General features: G+C 36.5%; 1 protein-coding gene across 2 annotated transcripts in view; it reads left to right on the top strand.

Annotated features, from left to right (window-relative positions):
* Positions 1-20353, top strand: part of DMXL2 (Dmx like 2) — a 179364-nt gene extending 159011 nt beyond the window's left edge. The window contains exons 30-44 of one of the 2 annotated variants that reach the window (XM_023227160.2): positions 2192-2319; positions 2857-2942; positions 3622-3823; positions 4965-5082; positions 8717-8779; positions 9574-9660; positions 9742-9863; positions 10921-11059; positions 12007-12067; positions 12183-12310; positions 13138-13215; positions 14588-14679; positions 16498-16550; positions 17827-18044; positions 18940-20353. In XM_023227160.2, coding sequence (XP_023082928.2) covers positions 2192-2319; positions 2857-2942; positions 3622-3823; positions 4965-5082; positions 8717-8779; positions 9574-9660; positions 9742-9863; positions 10921-11059; positions 12007-12067; positions 12183-12310; positions 13138-13215; positions 14588-14679; positions 16498-16550; positions 17827-18044; positions 18940-19149 — 1785 coding nt within the window. In that variant the 3' untranslated portion in view covers positions 19150-20353. The remainder of the gene's footprint in view (positions 1-2191; positions 2320-2856; positions 2943-3621; positions 3824-4964; positions 5083-8716; positions 8780-9573; positions 9661-9741; positions 9864-10920; positions 11060-12006; positions 12068-12182; positions 12311-13137; positions 13216-14587; positions 14680-16497; positions 16551-17826; positions 18045-18939) is intronic. The other variant, XR_002734719.2, reaches the window with a different exon arrangement.
* The last annotated feature ends 1760 nt before the right edge of the window (positions 20354-22113 follow it).

Below are 22113 nucleotides of genomic sequence, written 5' to 3' on the forward strand. Positions count from 1 at the left end.
TTTAAACATATTTTATATGTTTTAATCCATTGCAGTTATTTTTCTCATGGGGCCTCAGATTATCCATCTTTGCCAGTGAGAGCCTCTTCCATAGTTGGCTCCAAATCTTTTTGAGATTATTCCACTAGTGTTTGAGTTTGCCTGCTTTCTAGTTTTATTCTAGGCTAATCATGTATATTTCCTGCCCGTGACTGAGAACAATCTTTTTTTTTTTTTAAAAAATAACCTGGTTCCTTTTTGTTCCTTCCTGAAATTATATTTAGAAATTACAGTCAGATGCTGGGGTGCTCACTCTTGCTTGGTTGATCATTGCTTCTAGATAAGCCTCAATTATAGTGACCATGTAACTTTTCACTTTGATGAATACACTATAGTTTACTTAATTAGCGATTTGATGTTTATAATGCCAAGAACAGTATCTTTTAAGATACGTCTTGTTCATGAGCAGATTATTTCCATAAGAAGTACTAGGTCAGGCTGGTGTGGTGGCTCACGCCTGTAATCCCAACACTTTGGGAGGCCGAGGTGGATGGCTCACGAGGTCAGGAGATCGAGACCATCCTGGCTAACACGGTGAAACCCCATCTCTATTAAAAATACAAAAAATTCACTGGGCATGGTGGTGGGCACCTGTAGTCCCAGCAACTCAGGAGGCTGAGGCAGGAGAATAGCGTGAACCTGGGAGGCGGAACTGGCAGTGAGCCGAAATTGCACCACTGCACTCCAGCCTGGGTGACAGAGAGGGACTCCGTCTCAAAAAAAAGAAATACTAGGTCAAAGGTTATAAACTTAAATAAGGCTTTTAATACGTATTGCCAGATTATTTTCTGCATTACTAATTTGTACTCTCTTGAGAATAGTGAGAGGATGCATCTGACTTTACTCCCTTATTAGCATTAAGTATTCCTTTTTCATTTTTGTTAATTTGATAGATTAAATGATTTTTATTTTCTGTTAGTGACATTAAAATTTTAATGATCTTATTGCCTTTTGATTTTCCAGTTTGAGGTATTGACTGTTCATATTCTTACCTAAATTATCTATTGAGATTATGGCGTTTTTCCTTTTTATGGATACTTTATTTATCTAGGGATATTAATTTATCTTGTTAAACTTTTTCTAGTTTATTTGCTTTAAAATTTTGTTTATTATGCATTTGAAGTTTTAAAAAGTTTACCATGCACAGAAATTTTAAAAAGTTTAAAACTTAGATCTATCCATACTTTTCCTTATTGATTATATTATTTTTAAGCAGAAGTCTTTTCCACTAATAAATGTTTACATTTATTTTATCTTCCTTCTCTGTTTCCTCCTGTTCTTTTTCTTTCTCCTCCTCCTTAACTTTGAATTCTCTTATTTATCTAGAATAAAGTGAGGAACAGACTGGATCAGACTTCATCTCCCATCCCCACACTTAGCTAACTAGTTGTTCCATTATTATTCATTAAATAATCCTTCCTTTTCTCCCACTGACTTAAGATGTTATCTTTATCAGATTAAATTCTTATACATATATGATTTTTGTATTATATCTTTGTATCAATCAATTGCTAGACTACATTTTTCTTACTTAAATATCCACTAAAAAAAAAAAAGGGATTTTTTTATTAAAAAAAAATGTCCCAGCTGATCTCATCTATCTTTTCTTCTCTAAGAACTTCAGAATCATTTTAAAGTTCCAAAATAGGAAGAGAAATTCCCAGGGGGATTTTTATTGAAATTATTTAAAGCCTATGTGAATTAACTTATAAAGAATTACAGTTTTTACACATTTCACTCCTTCCCGTCATATAATTTTATAAAGGTTTATAATTTCCTTCACAAAGCTGTCTCACAGCTTTCACAGTTGTCCTTTGTATTTCTTTAGACTTTTCTAACTTTTTTATTGCTGATCTGTAAGAAGAAAACTATTGATTTTAAACACATTTCATATCTAGCTATTCAGTTACTGAGTCTGAGAGTTTTACCTAGTCATCTTGACTTTTGTAAATGTAGCATCATCTGCAAAAGAAAATTTTTACTTATGCCAACACCATTTAAAATGTTTACTTTTATGTTAGAACAGAAATAATTATATACTAAAAACATTTTCTATATTAAATGTATAATACATAAATTATATAGTTAAAATATATTTTATATGTTTATAAAATTATAATCTTTAAAAAAATAACTTTATCTTTTATTGCAGCCATTTCTTCCTTTGTCTGATAGTGGTGTTATATATGATTCTGATGAAAGCATTCATAGTGATGAAGAAGATGATGCCTTTTTTTCAGATACACAAATACAGGAGCACCAAGATCCAAATTCCTATAGGTAAATAAGACTTTTCTTTTCTTTCTCTCTTTTTTTTTTTTGGCTTTTCTTTTTGTAGAAAATCCCAATGTTATTAATTTTAAATAACATTATTATCCTGAATTTATATAAGAAATGACTTATGTTTTCAGGTAACAAATTCTGCACCTTTGAGGTCAATTTCTCCATAATATTTTCTCCACCTCCAAAGACTAGCTTTCATGGAGAATGCAAACACAAGCATTTTTAGTGAGGAAAGAATATGTAACTCATGGTATACTATTAGAATTTAATATATAATTTATTGGTATACTATTAGGTTCCATGTGACTATGTGGTAAATCTTTTTCCATGAGGTAATTTTCAGCAAGTGTAATATAGTATTGCAAGTTTTTTATGTTCAGTGACCACAAAGCTGTCATTTTTGCATAGTAAATTTCAATGACAGCTTTTTTTCTGGGTTGGAGAGTGGGCTAAACAGTAGGCAGGGAACACCACTCTGTTGTCTCCCATGATTTTATTTTTCACTTAAAGACTTTTTTGCTCCTTCTTGAACAGCTGGGCTCTTCTACATTTGACAATGGTTAAGCTAGCACTTCACAATGTGAAGAATTTCTTTCCTATTGCTGGACTGGAATTCTCTGGTGAGTTTGGAATTTAAAAATTAATGTTATTAAATATAATAAATTGCCGTCAAGTTTCTCTTTACAGAATCTACATAAAAGGTCCTTTGGCACTTAAAAACAGTGCATTAGATATTTTATAAAGTCTTGTTTATTTTAGGCTCCAATCTGTGACTTTATTTTTAGTTTTTTAGATAGAGTCTTGCTTGTTGCCCAGGCTGTAGTGCAGTGGTGTGATCACAGCTCCCTGCAAACTCCGCCTCTTAGGCTCAAGCCATCCTCCCACCTCAGTCTCCTGAGTAGCTGGGACTATAGATGTGTCACCATGCTGGGCTAATTTTTGTATTTTTTGTAGAGAAAAGGTTTCACCACGTTACCCAAGCTAGTCTTGAACTCCTGGGCTCAAACGATCCACCTGCCTTGGCCTCCGAAAGTGCTGAGATTACAGGTGTGAGCCACCACACCTGGCTTCAGTCTAATACTTTAGTTTATACCAAGAATCACTCTCTACACAGAAGATGGAGAAAGAGCAGAAACCCACTTCTGTTTTGTTGAAAGCATTAAGAATCTAAACTGTATTACATTAACATTTCCAGATTTATTTGTAGTTTCAGAGGTTTTGTCTCAGAATTCAGATTCTATAAATATTTGGATGATGATCAATATTTTTTATTAAATAACATGTTCTGTCACCTTGTAGAGCTGCCTGTAACATCACCATTAGGTATTGCTGTGATTAAAAACTTGGAGAACTGGGAACAGATCTTGCAAGAGAAAATGGATCAGTTTGAAGGTCCACCCGCTAACTATATCAACACATATCCAACTGACCTTTCACTGGGAGCTGGACCAGCTATTCTTCGAAATAAAGCAATGCTAGAACCTGAAAATACCCCGTTCAAGTAAGAAAGCTCTTACAATGCTGATAAAGAGTATAACTTAACTTTTCTGGAAGACAGTTTGGCTAAATATGCCAATATACTTTAAAACATTCATAATTTTGAACCTGCAGTCCTATTTTTAGCAGAATACCCTAAGAAAAATATCAAAAATTTGAATAGAATTTTTTTCCCAGTATTATCTATAATTCATAGACATTCCATTTACATAAAGGAAAAATTCTTTATTGTATTAATTTCTGGTGTGGTGTTTTTTGTTTGTTTTTTTGAGACAGGGTCTTATTCTGTCTCCTAGGATGGAGTGCAGTGGTGCAATCTCAGCTCACTGCAGCCTCAACCTCCTGGGCTCAACCCATCCTTTCACCTCTGCCTGCCGAGTAGCTGGAACTAGTGGCGAGTGCCATTGCAACCTGGCTAATTTTTTTGTATTTTGTGTAGAGACGGGGTTTCACCATGTTGCCCACGCTGGTCTCAAACTCCTGGGCTCAAGCAGTCCCCCAGCTTGGCTTCCCAAAGTGCTGGGATTACAGGCATGCGCCACTGCACATGGCATATTTATGTTCTTATTGTCAGAACTCTTACAGAATTTTTTTTCTAACAATCTATATATGCAAATAAAGTGCTTCTGGCTTTTGTCAGTAATTTAACAGTAAACACATCACAGGTTTTTAACTGACGTTTTTATCTTCTGCCTGCCCGCCCATCTAGGTCCCTTTTGATAAGCAGCATGCTTTTTTTTTTTTTTTTTTTTTTGAGATAGTGGACCCTGATTAATAGTATTTACTATTAAAATAAGGTTAAAAGAACAAAGCTTTTTAGCTTGTTAGGCTGTTAGAATTGATATCTATGACTTATAGTCATTGCCGATATGCTTTAACCAAGAGAACCAACATAAAATATACTTTAAAAAGAGAATAATAATTTGTCAGCTTAACTGGTTCATTCAGTGTGATTAGAGAATTAGTTGCTAGATGAAATGATTTTTAGGAGAACTAAAAATTAAAAGTAAACTGTACAGTTTTGTTGAGCTTAATGCTGTGTCTTCTTTGCAATAGATTGTGAAGGTTTTAAAAATAAATATCTACAAATATAAACATATTTTCTATAGACTAAAATAGTGTGATATATTAATTTTTTTTAATAGGTCCCGGGATTCTTCTGCATTTCCAGTCAAACGACTTTGGCATTTCCTTGTTAAACAAGAAGTCCTTCAAGAGACATTTATTAGATATATTTTCACTAAGAAAAGAAAGCAGAGTGAGGTATTTTGAGAAAAATATTTTCTATTGTAATTTTTCTTTAACATTTCTAAGGAAATCAGTGCTCGATTTATTCTGAAATTTTCTTTCTGGTTGGGTAATAGTCAAAGTTCACTAAACTACCGTGAACTAGTTTTAAGATAAAACCTTATAATTTTCATTTCATAGCAATGAAACAACATAGGTACTTTGATAAATTACATATATTCAAGTGAAAGTTGGTACTTTATAGTATTTGTCATTAGGTTTTTACATGTAATAAACATTGTGATGGATGGTTTGAGGAATTTAATATATAAACTTACTCTATAATATTCTCCAAATATGTGTTTAAAACATAAAATAGCCCTTTAAAGGCATTTTATTTACTTAGCACTTAGAAATGAACAGAATGAAGATTTGAAACAACAAATTCAGGTTACTTTTATGAGAGAATAAACTACAGAAATAGCAAATACAAGATGAAGGAAGATTGCTCTTACAAAGCAAGGCAGAGGTTCTGCATTGCATGGTTATTTTTAAGTTAATACAAATGTAATAGCAGACATGATTCAAGAAGAACCAGCAGTTTGGGAGATTGGCAGATGACCTCTTCCTTATAAAAGTAGGACCTTTTATATGAGCATTTCAGTCTGTTTGGCTATTTAGTGAGGTAATGAGCAGTTTGAAGAGTGTTCAGAGTTGAGCGTCTGATGCAATTAAAAATTTGGCAAACATGGCCAGGCACGGTGGCTCACGTCTGTAATCCCAGCACTTCGGGAGGCTGAGGCAGGCAGATCACCTGAAGTCAGAAGTTCGTGACCAGCCTGACCAACATGGAGAAACCCCATCTCTACTGAAAATACAAAAGATTAGCTGGGCGTGGTGGTGCATGTCTGTAATCCCAGCTACTTGGGAGGCTGAGGTAAGAGAATTGCTTGAACCTGGGAGGCAAAGGTTGCAGTGAGCCAAGATTGTGCCATTGCACTCCAGCCTGGGCAACAAGAGCTAAACTCCGTCTCAAAAAAAAAAAAAGATTTGGCAAACACAATCAATGAGAAGAGAAGAAATGAATTATATTTTACTTAGAAAAGTGGAAAACAGAGAGAGTCCATATGGCTCAGTTTCCCAAGATTAAAAGTATAAAACTGCTTCTCAGTTTTTCCTCATGCCTAGGGCAGTGGAACCTACCATACTTGTTCTTTTTCCCACTTACCCACTTACCTGAATGGTAATTGTGGTCAACCCTTATGAACAGTCATTTGTTTTCTCTGTGGATTAAAAACTTATGTACTTAAATGAGGAAGAAGAAGAATAAACTGTAGAGACCTTTTGAGTCCTAGTTATAAGCTTTTTCATAACAAAAGACCCTTACGGCATTGAAATTATTGACGTGAGCTTTGTTAGGGAAATCAGAGGCAAATTATTTGCCTCTTTCCTTTAAACCACTATGTATAGCATTTCCTATAGTGATCCTGAGTCCAAATTCCATAAACTAAGATATAAGAATCTAAGATAGTGATTTGAAATAAAAGATTTTAGCCAGGCACAGTGGCTCACACCTATAATCCTAGCACTAGGCGTGGGATCTCCTGAGTTCGGGAGTTTGAGACTAGCCTGGGCAACATGGTGAAACCCCGTGTCTACAAAAAATACAAAACAATTATCCAGGTGTGATGGTGTACGCTTGTAATCTTAGCTACTTGCAGGGCTGAGGCAGGAGAATTGCTTGAGCCCAGGAGGTGGAGGTTCTAGTGAGCTGAGATCAAACACCACTGCACTCCAGCCTGGGTAACAAAGTGAGACCCTGTCTTAATAAGATTTCTGGTCAATTAGGGGCTCTATTATTCACAGAAAACCAGTTCATTGAGTGATCAATTTTCTGAGTGTTTTGTTCTTCAAATTATTAAAATTAAAGATTGATCACAAGTATGTTTTAAATATTGGTAAAGTTGATAGCAGCTTGGTTGACTTATCAGAGTATAGAGTGCTGTGGGAAGCCAGGTGTCTGGGTTTCTTGGACCCTCCCATTCTCGTCTTGCCCTTCCCCACTAGTTTGCTTCTTCCTTAACTAAGTCTCCCCCTCTCCGCCCCTTAGTCTCTGTGTGTTCTCTTCTATTTTTCTTCCAGCAGTGGGCCCACGAACAGGGAAGTAGGACAGAGATAAATGGAATGTTTCTTAAAGTGCTATATAAGCGACTAGGAGTTAGGATGGAAGAATTTTTATCATGTACCCTTTTAATTTTAAAACAATGGAATTACTGTCTTGTCTGGTACTGTCCCATAGAACTTCCTGTGATGATGGAAATCTGTATCTGCATAGTCCAACATAGTAGTCACCAGCCACATGTGGTTACTGAGTACTTAAAGTGTGGCTAGCGTGATTGAGAAACAATTTTAAATTTTAATCTAAATAGTTACAATTAATCTAAATAGTTATGTATGGTTAGTGATTGCTGTTTTGAATAGCACAGATCTGAAAAAAAGGTGTTTTCATTAAGAAAAAAATTATGAATAAAATGTTAACGCTGCTGGACAAAAACTCGTCGCTAGCTTCAGAAATAAGCAAAACTTATTAAAACTCTACCCAATCCAGTAAGAGTGATTAAATCTTTAAAATTGTCAAATAGAATTTTGGTAATCACTAAATTTGGCAAATTCAGAAAATTGCCCAATAAAATTGGCAGGTTAATCCTAAAAATGCTGGATGCATTTTTAAAAAATCCCTGAGAAATGAAGTTATAGATATATGTATAAGATCTTTTACTCACTGAAGATATTAAAGAAAAATATTTCACAAAACAAGGTTTTGGGAAACAGATTGGTGAATTCGGCTAGTTAAGACAGACAGATTCTTCAGCAATTTGGCTTTCACTGAGTTAGCTGTGCCACACACTGACCATTCCTTGGAAGTTTTCTTGGATACACTTTATCAGCCACAGCAGCCATAGGGGAGTCCCTGGAGGCATGGTCAGAAATTTTGAATGGCCCTTCATGATGAAAGGGAGGCAGTCACCTGAAAAGGTATGAGGAAGAGTTTGTTTCTCTGATCAAATCTTCAGAGTTTCCACAGCAGAGCAGAAGTATGACTGCCGATTACAGTCATCCTTAGGACCCTGCATCAACCTGGGAGCAAATCACTGAGTGATTTCTTTTCCATGCCTGATTTTATTAAACATTTATTTACTTAGAGAAAAATCATGTGATTCGTCATATTCCTTATAAGAGTGAAATAATTATCAGTATTTTGAATCTATGTTTGGAAATAAATATTTTAATTTATATTTGAAATCCACCCCTATAGGGCAGGAATTTATGTAGCATCTTGTGCATCTGCTTATATAAGTGGGCTTTAATTTTATAGATTACCAGTTATGTAACTTAAATTTCTTAAAACTGTATACAGATAACTAATTTTGATTTTGAAATAGCTTTTATGTTCTTGTGTATATGTAATAGTCACATTAATTTTGCTCTTTTGGCTTTGTGTTGTGTTTATTTGATGACTGTTTTATTCAGTTTAATTTCTTGATTTTGCAAATTCATTTTCATCATCTTTAAGTGGTGGAGTGGCCATTTCAGCTTGAAATGTTTCACTGTCTCTATAATTTCATTCCATGCATGTGTTTTGTGTTTGTGACGGTGTGGTGGTATTTAGTCTATAGAAGAACATGTGGAGCAGGTCAACCAAAACTGCGTAGCAGAAGATTGCCACATCAAGGTAGTATTCCAAGATCTTGTATTTAGCTCATTCTTTAAAGTTCAAGGAGCTAACGTCTCATCTCTGATACTAACCATGACCTGCCCAACTGGCTAACTACTCAGAGAACTCGTAGTGCTCCCATACCACTTCAGTGTTACAGGGGAGGAGATGCTTCACTGTATCTGGCTTGCTCTGTCTTGCCCTTGGTTCTTGTCTTTCTTGCTCCCTATTCCATCTTCACTTCTGTCACTTTTTCTGTTTTAAGCATGACTGTTTCATCTTTCCTTCTCGATTCTGCCTTTTCTTTCCTTGCCATCACAAACCCTAAGCCATTGCACCTTCCTCTCGTCAGTCTCTTTTATTCCTTTCGAACTATCCCTCTTTCCAACTTTTCCTTATTTCTGTCTCATTACCCCTACTTCAAAGGGTGGTTTCTTTGTGGTTTTTCTATGGCTTTTTACTCCACTCTGTGCCTCTTAATGTATGCACATTCTTATTGCAGAATATGCACTTTTGGAAGAGCTAAGAGAGCCATATTACTATATAAATTACTAATAAAAATATATTAGCCATCTTTTATAATTAATCAGTATCTTACCATCACAATGGAAATTGGGGTGATTACAGGACATCAGAGAATTTAAGCGAATTTTCCAAAGCTAGTTTTCAACACGTTACAGTTACTCTTACCCTTTTGTATCGCTGCTGCTGCTACATTTTCTTCTTCTTCTGCTTTCAAATCTTATGGGATGTGCATAACTCTAAATAGAGCTGTGCTGCCACAACTAAAACTGCTGATGAATGTTTTCTAGGTTGAAGCTGATCTGGGCTATCCAGGTGGAAAAGCGAAAGTCATTCATAAGGAATCTGATATGATCATGGCATTTTCTGTTAATAAGGTAAAAGCTATCATCATGATAAACAATGTATTTCTCTTCAGTGAAATTGCTTAAATCATTGACTCTGCCTTTGCTTTATAGGCAAATTGTAATGAAATTGTTTTGGCTTCAACACATGATGTTCAAGAACTTGATGTTACTTCTCTACTGGCCTGTCAGTCATATATATGGATCGGAGAAGAATATGACAGAGAATCCAAAAGGTGTCTCATAGTCACTTTTACATATAGTTTTTTGTAAGGAGTACCCACTAAATGGTTATGCACATGATTTGAATTATTTCAAAAGGTATACATGTATCTCTTTCTTCATTTGAGTAGGTGACAAATATAATTGGTTTAGCTGCCAATGAAAGTCTTTGCCTACATTAACCGAATAAATTACACTTCTTCCATTAAACCCTACACTATTGATAGTATTTTTTTTTTGATAGTATTTCAATCAGGATAATCCCTGACACTTGGCTTCATGATATTCAGTAAATTAATCTGACCTGGATAATTAAAACAGTATACACAAGTATGTTAATTACAGAGTCATATTTACTGAGTAATTTTGCCGAGTTTCTTACCACCTAATAAGCATACCCTTTATTAAACAGATAAAAATGTAGACGGCTTCACTTTTCATGAAAGCTTTGGACACGGCACCAAGAGTGTTTTGCCATTCTTACCTATTTTGAGGTTTCTCCTTCATGGTTTGCCCTCCCTCTTGCTTTTCTCCAGACTCTTAGAAATTGTATGTGCTTGAGGATGGTGCCATGATAGTTTCTCTCCTTGTTTTGTTGAAGTAGGATTTAATATCACATTTCAAAGTAGATATAACCATGTACTATGATACCATCCATCACAAAAATTAGTTTCACATTTTATATATCTTACTCCAAGAAATCTTTAAACTCAAATTTCTTTAAAGGTGTTAATTTGATACTGAGATATCTGTACTTGAAGAGAACATATATTTTTTCCATAGATAAAAACAAATCTATATTAAATACTTTACAACAAACATTTGTTTCAACTTGTGCAGCAATAAGTTCTCCCCAAACAACATTAGACTAAATTTATATTTTGCCAAAAGGGAAAAAAGTTAACCAGTATGAAAATTGGTGATTAGGACTTGTACCTAAGTTTTTCTCATGGCTACTTATTTAGTTTTTAAAATAAAGATTGTCCTATGGGTGCATAAAAAGCTTTTTAGTTGGAATTTGTGTTAAGAGAAAAGGGAACTTTCAAAGTAACACATGAATGTTTTTCACAGTTCAGATGATGTTGATTATCGTGGTTCCACTACAACTCTTTATCAGCCCAGTGCAACATCCTATTCAGCAAGTCAGGTGCATCCACCTTCATCTCTGCCATGGCTGGGCAGTGGACAGACTAGCACTGGAGCTAGTGTGGTATGTTATTTACTTATAGGTATCATTTCTGGATTTGGACTCTCTGAAAAATCAGTTGGAATCACTTTGACATAGGAATGATCCTAAAGTTCAGGGACAAATACCAGTAGATAGGCCATGGTAATGACAGCTGATATTTGTTGTGGCTTTTTAATTTGGAGACAGGGTCTAGCTCTGTTGCCCAGGCTGGAGTGCAGTGGTGCAATCTCGGCTCACTGCAGCCTTGACCTCCTGGGCTCAATTGATCCTTCCGTCTCAACCTCCCAAGTAGCTGGGACTACAGGTGCATGCCAGCACGCCTGGCTAATTTTTGTATTTGGCATTTCACCATGTTGCCCAGGCTGGTCTTGAACTCCTGGGCTTAACTGATCTACCCGCTTCAGCCTCCCAAGGTGCTAGGATTACAGGCATGAGCCAGCACACTGGCTTCATATGACTTTCTTAGTGTTAGATGCATGCTTTTTCTCACAACAATCCTAGGTGGTAGGTGCTATTATTATGCTCCATTATCATTTTATAGATGAATAAACAGATACAAAATGGTAAAGCAAAGTTAAAGGGGAATTCATGTCTACTTCTAAGTGTTTGAAAGCACGTCAGTAACGTTCTTGTCACTGTAGCTGGAGGGGTCCCATTCTCCTGTTCTGCTCTGAAGCATCTGGAGGTGCTCCTGAATGTTCTCAGGGAGGAGCACTTGGGGAAGAGTTCCTTTATTATGAGATAAAGCTCCTTGGTAACCTCACAGGCTAGGGCTGTACCAGCAAGTGACTGCTTCCTCAGCCTCTTCAGACAGTTGTTCTGTGTAGTGGTTCGGAACATCCATAACAGGCTTTATCTCAGAAATGAGCAGGGTATAAGAGAATAAATGTCAGAATTTATCCTGAAGCATATCCTTGCTCATCTCTTCTGAATATACAAAATAAAAATTTTAAAATTTTCTTTTAAAGCTTATGAAAAGGAATCTACATAATGTTAAGAGAATGACTTCACACCCAGTCCATCAATACTGTAAGTATTTATGACCTAATAATTGTAACTGTCCTCATTTGGAGGTTGATTTATAGAATAGAGAATATTGGAACTCTTTAATTTCCTATTTCCTGCTGTTTCTCTTGTGTTTCAGATCTTACAGGTGCTCAGGACGGCAGTGTACGGATGTTTGAATGGACGCGGCCTCAGCAACTTGTCTGCTTTCGTCAAGCTGGCAATGCAAGAGTTACTAGATTATATTTTAATTCACAAGGCAACAAGGTTAGTTTCTGGAGGCTTCTGCTAAATTCATCTGAAAATAATTGTGGATATTTAGGAGTAAGTGATAAAAGTGCATCGAAAAATGAGTTCATTGACCCTGGATTTAAACTGAGCAGGCAGTTTCTTGGTGTCTATTCATATACTCTCTTTTCTTCCAATAGAAGCAAAAATCTACAAAATTTAGTATGGATTGATCATCTATTTAAAGATACTAAATACACTGTGAGAGTAAAAAAACTGCCTCTCTTGAGTGTGTTGGTGATTCCTATAAGCACAGTCAAGTTCTTGAGAGAAACCTAGTTTCTTACTAAATTTCATCAGTAAGAGGTTAGAGGAAAACAGTGAAACAGGTAAGCAGTTAAGAAGTGATGGAAAGGCCAGGCACAGTTTTTCACACCTGTAATTACAACACTTTAGGAGGCCAAGGCAGGATTGCTTGAACTCCAGCATTTGAGACAACCTGAACAACAAAGGGAGACCGCATCCCTACAAAATTTTTAAAAATTAGCCCAGGCATGTGCCTAGTCCTAGCTACTCAGAAGGTTAAGCCTGGAGGATCCCTTGAACCCAGGAGTTTGAGGTTATAGTAAGCTATAATTGCACTACTGCACTCCAGCCTGGGTAACAGAGTGAAACCCTATCTCAAAGAAAAAAAAAAAGTGACAAGGAATTTTTTAGCACTTGGACTTTTTGGGAATGACAACAACAGAAACATAGTTAGGGGCAAAATATTTGTTTAGTAGGGCCTTAGTGAATCATCTTTCCATGTTTTTACCTTTGCTGTGGATGCTAAGAACATGTGTTTAGTAGTTATACTGTTCTTACAGTGTGGTGTTGCGGATGGAGAGGGTTTTCTGAGTATCTGGCAAGTTAACCAAACTGCATCAAATCCTAAACCTTATATGGTAAGTATCACTAATGTTTCCAGGGCACATATAGACAACACTTTGTTCATGAAGTCTGTTTCAGACAGTGAATCTCATTGGTGGTCCTACTGGGAAAAGGATGATCTTGTTCAGCAATCCCAGCCTAACAGCAGCACCCATCCTTACCCTAGTTTTAGACTGAAATGACCTGAAAAACAAAAACCCTTGCTTTTCACCTTGAAGGGCAGTCATTATATTTTAAAAATTTCTGGGGCTTTCCCTGTGTACGGTACAACTTGGGGTTTTTTATTATACTTTTATCCATTTTGAAAACTCTATCTTCTTAATATACACACCATGAAATTCTATCATTAAGAATCAGGTTCTGCCGGGTGCGGTGGCTTATGCCTGTATTCCCAGCGCTTTGGGAGGTTGAGGCAGGAGAATTGCTTGAATCCAGGAGGCGGAGGTTGCAGTGAGCCAAGATTGTGCCACTGCGCTCCACCTTGGGCAACAGAGTGAGACTTCGTCTCAAAAAAAGAATCAGGTTCCAAACATCTATTCCAATTTGTTCCAGAATTGTGCTTACCAGATTATAAAATAGCCATCCCAATGAGCCACTTTATTAATCCAAATTGGACTACAAAATACTTGGTGATGGAGACAAGTAGATCTTTACCTGATGGAGATATGGTGGGGGAAGGGAACACAGGAGAGGGTGGAAGGTGACACTGTCTTATATGAAATTTCAGGCTTCACATATATGGAGGGAGGTTCAGGAAGCTTTGAACCTCTTGGGACCAGATAGATTACCCAAATACTCCCAAATACTTTTAAAAAGTTTTCTAAACTACAGATATGTTCTTAATTATGTGTATAAGATATTTCTCTTAAATTAGTACACTATAGACTGTACCTTGTCTGTGCAGAAATGGAAGTAATCTTGAATTTATACTTTTGTCTTCAGTCAGATCTGCACCACTCTAATTCCAGACAGAAAAGCATGCATTATATATTTTAACATACCTTGACATCCTAAGACTAGTTGGGTCTGTAAGCATTTCCTTTGTGGCTTATTATTAAAGCTTATTACGTGTATTTGAGATCATTAGCACTAAAATTGACAGGGCTTAGGTAGGTTCATGTACTTTGATGTCCTATTCTTACATAATCTAAAAAACATGACCTTTAATTCTGTTTTTACCAACTCCAGTTATTAAAAATTATTGGACAGTAGCCAAATATACACATAGTTAACCCTCGTATTATCGCTTATTCTTTTATTCTAGACTTAGTTTTTAAAAACTGTTCTTAGCTCATGCATATAGTATGTTATTAGCAGACTATGTTAGTACTGTATCAAATTTTATCTGATGGTAAAATAACATCAGTTGCACTTTGTTTTTCGTAGAGTTGGCAGTGCCACAGTAAAGCCACAAGTGACTTTGCATTTATTACCTCTTCAAGTCTAGTTGCCACATCTGGACACTCCAATGACAATAGGTAGGTTGACAGAAAAGCAAAGCAAGAAATATAAAAATGGTAGAAAAGTATTCTTGCTAAAAGTATGGATTTCTATTGGTAGGGTTTTTCCACTCTGGGCATTAAAAAAGAAAAAAACTTTGTTACATAATTCTTATTTCAGAGTGTTTTTTCTTACCAAAAGGAGAACAGCAAAAATGAAAATTATTCCTAATATGTGTAATTTTTATTTTAAAGCTATTCAGTCTTTTTAAAACCACTACTGTTAACACTGTTAGTTTCTCCAGGACTAACAAGCATCTGATACTGTCACTATCATTTTCAACATTTTTATTTTATTGTAGGAGGTTTGGGGGAATAGGTGGTATTTGGTTACATGGATAAGTTCTTCAGTGGCAATTGCTGAGATTTTGGTGCACCGATCACCTGAGCAGTGTACACTGTACCCAATGTGTAGTCTTTCATCCCTCACCCTCCTCCCACCCCTCCCAAGTCCCCAGAGTCCAGTATATATCATTCTGATCCTTCGCATCTTCATAGCTTATCTCCCACTTATGAGAACATATGACACATGATTTTCCATTCCTGAGTTACTTCACTTAGAATAATGGTCTCTAACTCCATCCAGGTTGCTGCATATATGATTATTTCATTCCTTTTTATGAAGTATTCCATGGTGTATATGTACCATATTTTCTTTTTCCACTGTTGGTTGATGGACATTTAGGTTGGTTCCGTAGTTTTGCAGTTGTGAATTGTGCTGCTATAAACAGGAGTGTGCAAGTGTCTTTTTCATATAATGACTTTTTCTTCTGGGTAGATACCCAGTAGTGGGATTGCTGGATTGAATGGTAGTTCCACTTATAATTCTTTAAGGAATCTCCATATGCTGTTTTTCATAGTGGTTGTACTAGTTTACATTCCCACAGCAGTGAAGTGTCCCCTTTTCACCACCTCCATGCCAACATCTTTTATTTTTTGGTTTTTTAATTATGGCCATTTTTGCAGGAATAAGGTGGTATCGTATTGGAGTTTTAATTTGTGTTTTCCTGGTAATTAGTGGTTTTGAGCATTTTTTCATGTTTGTTGCCCATTTGTATTTTGAGAATTGTCTATTCTTGTCCTTTGCTCACTTTTGATGGGTTTTTTTGTTGAGTTCCTTATAGATTCTAGATACTAGTCCCTTGTCAGATATATGCATTGTATTTTCTCCCACTCTGCGGGTTGCCTGTTTACTGTTGCTGTACAGAAGCTTTTTATTTTAATTAGGTCCTATTTATTTTTGTTGCATTTGCCTTTGGGTTCTTGGTCATGAATTTCTAGAGTAGTTTTTTCAATGTTATCTTCTAGAATTTTTATGGTTTCAGGTATTAGATTTAAGTTTGATCCATCTTGAGTTGATTTTTATATAAGGTGAGAGATGAGGATTCAGGGACTAACAGGCATTTGACACTGTCCCCATCATTCTCAACATTTATTTTGACCTCCCATGGTTTTCATTAGCAACACGTGGCCAGGAAAAACATCTCATTTCCCTGCAGTGGCTACCACCTGGGGATATAAAAGCATTCCTTATACTCAGGAAGTCATGTCAGTCTCCTGGAGTGGTAATGGAAAGGAGATGGGGTAGAAGATGCAGAGACGGGCAGGACCATGTAAGATGGAACTGTGGAGTTTGTCCCTACCCCCATCCTAGTTGGGAATCACTACTCTCTATAGGTGTGAGTGAACTAAAAAGATAAGAATGAATAAGCAAAATATTTGATTGAAAGGTTGTCCCTGGTGATGACTTAGAACAATTGTTTATGATATATTTTTGTTATTGTGTTTCTTTAAAAGAAATGTTTGCCTCTGGGACACATTAATATCACCTGGAAACAGCCTCATTCATGGTGAGTTGAGGTCTATGATTTTTAAAAATATACCATGAAGGAATAATACACCATGAAGGAACGCTTTCTTGGTTTTAGTGAATCCAGTGAGTGTTTATTGTCACGTTGAAAATGGATAAATATTTAAAATCAATGACTAAAAATTTAGAAGGTTAATTAGCATATCTGGCTTTCTTGCTGAGTTAAAGATATATGGTCTCAGAAATCCAAAATAGTCTTTATATTGTATTCTATTCAGAAAATATGGTATGGATAGTGGTACTACTAACAAGGCTATTTAAGAGATCAGTTGCAAAGTATTCATTGAGCTTAATAGAAAAGAGCATATTTTAAAGAATTTAACCTAATCATAAAATACATTTTGTCTTTTTTTTTTTCCTTTTTGTGGAGAGCAAGGTTTCACTGTATTGCTCAGACAGGTCTCAAGCTCCTAGGCTCAAGCTATCCTCCCACCTCTGCCTCCCTAAGTACTGGGATTAGGGGCATGAGCCATCACACCTGGCCCTAACCGTAAAATAAAACAAAGGTTAACCTTATGCTAATGACTAGAAATGTAAACAGTGCCATTTAAATATTCCTTTAAGACAGTACTTGCCAAATTAGTGTCCTAACTCTGTCTTCCACATAGTACCACCCAAAAAGTGCTCCATGCTCAAGTAAGTTTGGTTAAATGAAGTAGTTTTACAGAAAGATTCTCAGTCTTTTAATACACCGATACGCATTTTGAAAGATGTCGTTACTTCTCAATTTTATTGCAGAATTCTGTGAACAGTGGTTAACATTGCTTACAGATTTTCTACATGTTAATTTGAATCCTTAATCATATTAAAATACAAATACTCCTGGGAAGGCTAATGAATTTCTTAACTTGTAACTGAAAACATTCACACATTTCCTCATCGTGTTGTTGTGATGAGAGAACATGTACGGTACAGCACTTGGTTGGGTTAATACTCACCAACTGTGAGAAGCTTGGTCTCTGCTGTTCTGTATACTTTTTATGAGGCAGTATCACTTAGGGCCTAAGGTTTAAACTTTCTTTTTCTCTCTGTGTTCATTTCATATTGAGATTATGGATAAAAGATTTGTTCTGATATTGCTTAACATTTTTCTTTAATCATATGATTACAGAAATTCAATGACTTACAAAACAATAAATTGTTCCTTAGAATGAAAAATGCATCAGTAATTTCTGTATTTAAATGTGGATTTAGACATCATAGTTACCAAGATAAGAAATTGTTTTGAGAAAGTCTCTGATGTTTTTCTTCTTCAGGTTTCACATGCCACGATCATGGTGCCACAGTACTTCAGTATGCACCCAAACAGCAACTCCTAATCTCAGGGGGTAGGAAAGGACATGTCTGCATTTTTGACATCAGGCAAAGGCAGCTCATTCACACATTCCAGGCCCATGACTCAGCTATTAAGGCTCTGGCCCTGGATCCCTATGAGGAATATTTTACTACAGGTTCAGCAGAAGGTAACATAAAGGTGAGTCTCAGTACAAGAGGTTGGAATGTGCTAAAGACTGATAGGAAAGAGAAAAAACAAAAACTCCACATTCTTTGAAATAAAGCTTCGTGGAGATATCAAATGTCTCAACACTGTACTGCCTCCCTATGCTTCTGTATGGTTCTTTCTAAACTGTTATGGTCAATGAGATTATCAAACTCTTTGGACTTAGGTCATTAGAAAACTTTAAAGCATTCTATCTTGAGTAAGATATATGAAAAATTTTGATGACATTAGTTTGGCTTCTTAGAAGCTTCTCCCCTCTCCCTCAGTACTCTTGTGTGTGGCGGAGGTGGCGTTTCCATTAAGTGAGCTAGCACAGATGTTCCTTGACTTACAGTGGGAGTACGTCCCGACAAACCCATTATAAGTTAAAAATATTGTTAAGTTGAAAAACATACTTTCAACTTAATATTTTTAACTTACTGTGAGTTTATTGAGACTAACCTCAGGATAAGCCAAGGGGCATACTGAATGCGTATTGCTTTCACACTGTCAAAGTCAAAAAGTCTTAAGTCACACCATCGTAAGTAGGGGACTGTCTGTACCACACTACTTTTTACATAGTCTTAGGGCCTAGCTCAGCATGAGGAACACATTTAACCGAATTAACTCAAATAGTTAATTGAATTAGAGATGGGCTTCATATGGTTAATATGAAACTGAGAGGATGTGAAGAAAAATGTGAAAGGAGGACAGTAAATAAATCGTGGGAGTGATGTTATTATTTCCCACTTAGATAAGCTCTTAGGAAAGAGGCAGTGGGTGGGAAGGTTGGGCTTTAGTGAGATCACTTGGACCAGGGGAGCAGAAGGGCCATGTTTTTGCTTTTGGTCTTTTCGTAATGTATTTTTAACTCTTTGTTTTGCACCAGGTTTGGAGATTGACAGGCCATGGCCTAATTCATTCATTTAAAAGTGAACATGCTAAGCAGTCCATATTTCGAAACATTGGGGCCGGAGTCATGCAGATTGACATCATCCAGGGCAATCGGATCTTCTCCTGTGGTGCAGATGGCACGCTGAAAACCAGGGTTTTGCCCAATGCTTTTAACATCCCTAACAGAATTCTTGACATTCTATAGATTTAAAGATTGGGGTTTTATTTTTATATCCATTTCAATTAAAAGGCACAGTACAGTAATCACTAGGCAATTCTGCTTTCTAAGCAGTTAACATATTGAAAACAGAGAATCTCTGTGTAGAATTCGAATATGACCCAAGCTGAGTATTACCTATACAGGTTGGTGGAATGAATATGCATGTACCTTATTATGCTGACATACTAAAAAAAAATAAAACCTAGTATTGTATGAAGGATAGCTATTCTTTACAGCATTTAGCAAACCTGATTCAGAAAACATTTGAGATTAGCAAATTAGTAACTTGAAATAATGAAAAGGACGTTTATACCAAATTAAGGAAGAAAATGTTGCTGATTCGGGTTTTTCTTCCTGTTCTTACCACTGACCGAAGCATGCCTGCAGTCTCCTCCTCTGTTGAATGAAGGATAATCATAAGGTGTTAGGAGCGCTAGACCACCAGGAAAACTTTCTTAGCTGTGGAGCAGTGCGCAGTGACCAGTTCTCTGCTGGGAGAGGTTATTTCCATTCTTTCCTGCTGAATATTTTTCCTGTTAGTGTTTATACTGAGCTAGTACTGTAACTTGCAAATGAGTGCAAATTTAAATGCAATGTTTTCCTCACAATTTGCACATTTACATTTTTTGGACTGCTAGTTTTTCTATTTAAATATTTGCCTTCATGTTAGGAATGTACTATGTGAACATGACATATTTGTAGTTAACCAAACACACCTTCTTAGTCCAGTTTAGTATGTTTTCTTTTCGTGTATTCAAAGTTAGACACCCACAACATTTAAGGATATGTTGAAACTACACCAATAGAGCATTTCATATCATAATTAAAATGAATGTTAGGCTTCTTGTGGCCAGTTAATAGTTGATGAGATTGGTGATATTATTTATTGCCACAGCCTATTATATAAACTATGCAGAGTTAAATATTTGCTTGTAAAATATTAGCCAATGTTGTCATTACTTTGATGTATTTCCTTGGTTATGACCAAAACTATGTTGATATACTGAAACTAATGTCTGTGTGTTTAAATGTTTACCAGCAAATTGTCTTATGTTAATGAGAATGTTTAATGCCTGTGTGGTAAATAGTAAATACAATGGCATAAAAGTAACTTTCTCTGAAGATGATGTGATGTTCAGGCTGTGAAATATGTATGTAAAAGAAAAATAAATGTTATTTGTTAGAGTTTTATTTTAGTTTGATCTGTTTAAATAGACTGCTCTGGCATTCTTTGATACTGTTTTTGACAGTTGAGACTTTTAATTGGATAAAATGTTTTAACTGTTAGAGATTTTGCAAGCCATTAGGCAGTTTATTCATTCATAAGTATTTACTGAATACCTTATATACCAAAGCCATTCTAGGAAATGGGATACAGTGGAGAGCCAGACAGAGAAAGCACATAATGTTGAGATTTAGCTGGGCAAGAGCTAACCTCACTATACCTTCTCCAGACAGATTTGAAGTTTATTGAATGAAGTACTAACCTTATACCCAAAACTCAAATCTGAGTCTTGGCTCTTTGCTTGCTCCTAAGTAAGGGAGGTCAGAATATGCCCATTGACAAGAACAGCCAGGAAAATGAGCTTGTGAGAGACATCTCAATGCCTAAAGGAAAACTGGCTCAAAGGAGCTTTCAGAAAAAAGGGAAGAGAACTTTCTCTGTCAGATAAAAGCAGTAAGAGACTCCAGATTCACCTTCTAGCTTGAAACAACTAAAAGAAAAAAAGAACACAAAATATATAAACAATGGTTCTCAAGGCATTAAGCATTAGGTAGGGAGTGACTGATCCCTGAGAGGTGAGCATTTTAATCGTCCCAACTTACCACCTCAAGAAAGTTTCTAGGCCACAGGCAAGAGAGAACCCAGGCAGAGCTTAATGGTCTCTCCAGGTTGCCAAGATAGAACTGCAAGTCTGGGGAATAGAATGTGGCTAGAGTTTGCAGGCCAAAGGCAACAGAGCTGCACAGGGAGAGGTGCACAGAAGGTCTGTGTTAGTCCATTCTGACACTGCTATAAGGACATACCTGAGACTAGGTAATTTATAAAGGAAAGAGATTTAATGGACTCATAGTTCCACATGGTTGGGGAGACTTCACAATTATGGCAGAAGGAAAAGGAGGACCAAAGGCACATCTTACATGGTGGCAGGCAAGAAAGCATGTTCAGGGCAACTGCGCTTTATAAAAATCATCAGATCTTGTGAGACTGTCACGAGAACAGCATGGGAAAAATCTGCCCTCATGATTCAGTTACCTCCCACTGAGTCCCTCACACAACACTTGGGGATTATGGGAGCTACAATTCAAGATGAAATTGGGTGCGGACACAGTCAAACCACATCAAGATCCTCCTCAATATTTGGCTGAAAAGGGGATCAGTGTATGTGTATGAGGAAACTACTGGCACCCAGGACAATAGCCATTGAAAGGGATTAGAGGTACCAATCTAATCACACAAAGCTAGAAATTCAGCGCAGCCCCCCTTATCTGTGGCTTTGCTTTCCGTGGTTTCAGTTACCTGTGGTTAGCCATGGCCTGAAAATAGGTGAGTACAGTACAATAAGAAATTGAGAGAGGGAGAGACCATATTCACATAGCTTTTATTACTGTATATTAATTGTTGTATTATTGTTGATCTTTTACTGTGCCTGATTCATAAATTACACTTTTTGAGACAGAGTCACTCAGTCGCCCAGGCTGGAGTGCAGTGGTGTGATCTCAGCTCACTGCAACCTCTGCCTCCCGGGTTCAGACGATTCTCATGCCTCCGCCTCCCAAGTAGCTGGAAGCACAGGCATGTGCCACCATGCCCAGCTAATATTTGTATTTTTAGAAGAGATGGGGTTTCACCATGTTGGCCAGGCTGGTCTTGAACTCCTGACCTCAAGTAATATGCCTCCCTCAGCCTCTCAAAGTGCTGGGATTACAGGTATGAGCCACCATGCC

Source organism: Piliocolobus tephrosceles, chromosome 6 (assembly GCF_002776525.5).
Source record: "Piliocolobus tephrosceles isolate RC106 chromosome 6, ASM277652v3, whole genome shotgun sequence".
Lineage (NCBI taxonomy): Eukaryota > Metazoa > Chordata > Mammalia > Primates > Cercopithecidae > Piliocolobus > Piliocolobus tephrosceles.